The sequence below is a fragment of the Frankliniella occidentalis genome, unplaced genomic scaffold, assembly GCF_000697945.3.
Source record: "Frankliniella occidentalis isolate FOCC.00 unplaced genomic scaffold, Focc_3.1 Scaffold67, whole genome shotgun sequence".
Classification (NCBI taxonomy): domain Eukaryota; kingdom Metazoa; phylum Arthropoda; class Insecta; order Thysanoptera; family Thripidae; genus Frankliniella; species Frankliniella occidentalis.
The window spans coordinates 781881-785553 of record NW_026267197.1 but is presented as its reverse complement, the minus strand read 5'-3'; the positions used below and the strand labels follow the sequence as shown (position 1 = coordinate 785553).

General features: G+C 48.7%; 2 protein-coding genes across 3 annotated transcripts in view; both read right to left on the bottom strand.

Annotated features, from left to right (window-relative positions):
* LOC113207465 (casein kinase I) overlaps positions 1-3673 on the bottom strand; it is an 18174-nt gene that overhangs the window by 3633 nt on the left and 10868 nt on the right. The gene's annotated exons all lie outside the window — the stretch shown is intronic.
* On the bottom strand, positions 1842-3435 carry LOC113207473 (eukaryotic translation initiation factor 3 subunit K). The gene is made up of 4 exons (XM_026424057.2): positions 3272-3435; positions 2702-2921; positions 2205-2424; positions 1842-2114 (listed from the first exon to the last, which is right to left on the bottom strand). Exons 1-4 carry the CDS (start codon positions 3322-3324, stop codon positions 1957-1959), a joined length of 651 nt encoding a protein of 216 aa, XP_026279842.1. The 5' UTR covers positions 3325-3435; the 3' UTR covers positions 1842-1956.

Genomic DNA, 3673 nt, shown 5'->3' with positions numbered 1-3673 from the left:
GTAAAGGCTTGTGATACATCGTACCCCGTGATACATCATACCCCACTTCCCCTTACCCCTATACTCTCGCGCCGCCCCCAGCCCCAGCAGACGTGTGAATGGCACCCCGTGGCACCCACCCGTGCCCTGCTCCCCATGCATAACATTGGGCGGGCACAGCCTTTTGTGAAAGGGAAGTGGCAGAGGATAAAGGGCGATATCAGTTCATGATTTCATGTCAAAGAGCGACGGCCGGCCAAAAAGAGTGGATGTATCCCCTGCCGGATAGGCAACAATTCCGCCCGGCCCGTGGAGTGTGGTAGCCTACAGTCTACCAGGGCGTCGTAACGTAACGAAACGCGTAACGAAAACGCATAAAAACGCAAATCAAATTGCAACTTTCATGCGTTATTGAAGTGTTTTCAAAGAAATTCAAGAGTGTCCTTATGTATAATACTGTACTCGCAGAAAGATGAAAACGATTCAAAAACGCTTCTAAGCTGCAATTTTACTTCCGTTTTAGTGCGTTTCCGTTACGCGTTACGTTACGACGCCCTGCAGTCTACCCAGAGTGGTCGGGGCTGTTGTAACCCCTGCCGGGTAGGCAACACTGCCGCCCGCCCGTGGTGTGCGGTACAGTCTACCCAGAGTTGCGCGGGCGTTTTCTCCCCGGTCGACCTCTCCTCAGTCATGGTATGGTGGGTGGGGTGGCTCTAACGTCCTTAAAATCTGAACTTGTTGACGTTCCGTAGTATGATATATACAGATGGGCAAAACACGAAAATCGCCTGGAAGGCGCATAAGGGAAAAGAGACGCAGATGAGTCTTATCACGGCGTTGCATGACGAAGACCAGCTGGGATCGCCGTCAGCTGTTGGGAGACAAGAGGAATATTTTTCCTCGGTGTTCTTCCCCTCCGGCAGCTTCACTGACCTTAGACCCAGTGCGGGGTTGAGTAAGTTGGCGCATAGCCCTGCAGAAGGGGAAAAGGGGGGGGGGCTGGCTGATAGAGCCTTTGATAGAGCCCGCCTCGCCTGGCTCCGGTGAAACGTCCTTCGCTAAACTCCTCTGTTGGCTCGTTCAATACAAACACGGCGCACCGGTGCGGCGGTCGGGCGCCAGTCTGTACCAGGCTCCCCTGAGCGCGGCGGCGGCAGCGCGACCCCCCGGCTCCGGCTGCCCCGCCGCGGCGCACAGACATCGGGCATCCGGTGCACGACGACGAAGGGGGAGCAGGAGGAGGGTGGCGACCGCCTGTCGCCCGGCGCTGCGTGTACGGGGTGTGCGCTACGCTCTCGAGCAGATCAGCCCCCCGGAGGATGAGGCCAGACCGGCCCGCCTCCGGACGACGCCCGCCCAATCGATATAATCAATGCGGTGGCGCAAGGCCGCGCGGGGCCGGCCAGGGCCGCTGGTGACATCATTGAGCTGTGCGCCGCCGGGGAGGGCGCCGCGGGGAAGTCCAGTCCACGTCCGCTGGCCGGCTGGGCTGTGGGCTGCACCGGCCCGAGGAAAGGGCTCAATATTCCATGAGTCGCGGGGCCGGGTCGTGGCGCGAGCTGTGTCACCATCGACCTGCTGGGCAACGCCGGTGTCGCAGTGGAAGAGACGGGAAATAGCCGGGAGGGTTAATGGGGAGGGACGCAAGAGGGAGGGCCGGCGGGGGTGCCAGCTGAGCAGGGCCAGGCAAGCTGCTGCCTCCCTGTCTATCCCGTCGTCTTAGTGGAGCTAGATGGGGCACCCACTGCAGACAGTCCAGAACAGTTTTCTACCCCACTGCAAGAAACAGTGTGTTGGAAACGGGTTTGGCACAGACACCACTTATATTAAATATTGGCGTTAAGTGACACAACTACAGAAGATTGGCAACTTTGGAAATTTAGTTTAATAATTCTGATTGAGGTATGAGAAAACAGGGAACTGACAAATAAAATATGTTGAAAAAATGGGTTTGAACATAAGCTGATCTGTCCCGGTTTAACGTTGGCATGCTGCCATGAGAGCAGCCACACTTTCAAAATCAATTTTTTCAGTGATATTTTTGGTTTTGATGTTTTCATCCTGGTTAGCAATAAAAACCATTTGCCCATCTTCCTTCCAGCCGTATTTTTTGATCCAATGACTCAGGGTTTGGGCTGCAATAGAATTGTTTAATTTAAACAAACACTTCACAAGACTTAACTAGATAGTTTAGGCAATTATTTTGAAAAAGTAAAAGGACTTACCATCAACACCACCTAATAATTCTGATAAGAGTGGTTTTTCAACTGTTTGGAAAGTGATGCCTACTACATGGCAAACAAATTTCCGAATGGAGTCAGCAAAACCAACTATCTGCAGGGACAAATCAGTCATTCCCAAAATGCGATTCCAGAAGGCTTGGAAGTCACACCTTTCCAAAATATCAGCTAAGTAGATAATTTGGTCCACAGGTTTCTCAGCACACTGTAAGACATGAAAAAGAAAATTATTCCTCTATTCAAGCACATGCTGTAAAACTTCCATAACAGTCTAAAACTGGCAGCCTCAGATAACCAAGTAATCGCTCTCGAATAGTTAATCATCAGTGCACTCAAGGCAAACTGATTCAAGAACCAGTCAGCCGAATGCTACGATTTGGCTAGATTACATCACAGACTTTCAGATAACTGCTACAAGATATCATTGTTAGTCTATAATGTGATTGATATTGATTCCAATACTCTATGAAAAAGCTACAAACCTGTTTTTCGCTGAGAAGACAACGACACAGAATGAAATCTGTGTGTGGGAAGTTAGTAAGAGCTTTCAGCAAAATTTTACAGGTGATATCCTTATTATATTTATGTGGATTGAACTGGTATAACTTGAGAACAGCAAGGTTGGCTTCCAGGTCATATGCGTTTTCCTGAGATTGCATACCCACATATCGCTCTAATGTTGGCAGATTCTCTGGGTTGTATCTGTAAATCAAAATAATACCAATAAGCCTCCTTGATAGCCCAGCAAAATAACTTCTTTCTAACAGAAGAATAAACAGCGTTGTGGGCAGAAAGAATTTTTGGTAACTATGACATTTAAAGGAAAGAGAAATAATTGATGATAATGATCCAAAGAACATAGCTACTTTCTGATAAAAGGGGGCATATGCTGACATGTGAAGATGAAAGTTAGGTTATGATTTGAATGTCATAACGGATACCAACAACGTTATAACATTGCCATCAAAGGTACCTCATACAATAAGAGTGGTAACAGAAGGGCTAAATGTCAACTTGGGTCCCCTCGAAATTGTAATGAATGGGCTAATTACCTTTCGATACCCTTAAGCATATTCGCCACTTGCTGCCGCATTGCTTCCGCCATCTTGCTAGTTTACGAAGTGTCTTCCAAAAAGTGAATGGCTGGGCTGACGAGGGAGCCGAGCCGGTAAAGGAGCAGAAATGACCGGAAATGACCTGAACACGACAAAAGAAAGCTCAAAAGTTTCTGCAAACGAGCACTAGTAGAGGAGAGGGTACTAGCGAGCTGGCCCGAATGCACGGTGCCGAAACGCAGAACGGAGTTTTAAAATGAGAGTTCTGGTTCAAGAACAGACTTGTTCAACGTATAGTCTAAGGTTTGAACTACTCAACGAGCACTCTCATATTACCAATAACGTTCCGGTTTAAAATATGTTCAAACTATAAAAACACCCTTGTGCGTATGTCAAGGT

What these genes read in the sequence shown, in the direction of transcription:
- LOC113207473 (XM_026424057.2), bottom strand. Translation starts at nt 3,324, where the DNA reads ATGGCGGAAGCAATGCGGCAGCAAGTGGCGAATATGCTTAAGGGTATC. An exon ending in ATGCTTAAGGGTATCGAAAG is followed by an intron (nt 2,922 to 3,271) that starts GTAATTAGCCCA and finishes TTTGATTTACAG; the next exon opens with ATACAACCCAGAGAATCTGC. An exon ending in GTCTTCTCAGCGAAAAACAG is followed by an intron (nt 2,425 to 2,701) that starts GTTTGTAGCTTT and finishes CATGTCTTACAG; the next exon opens with TGTGCTGAGAAACCTGTGGA.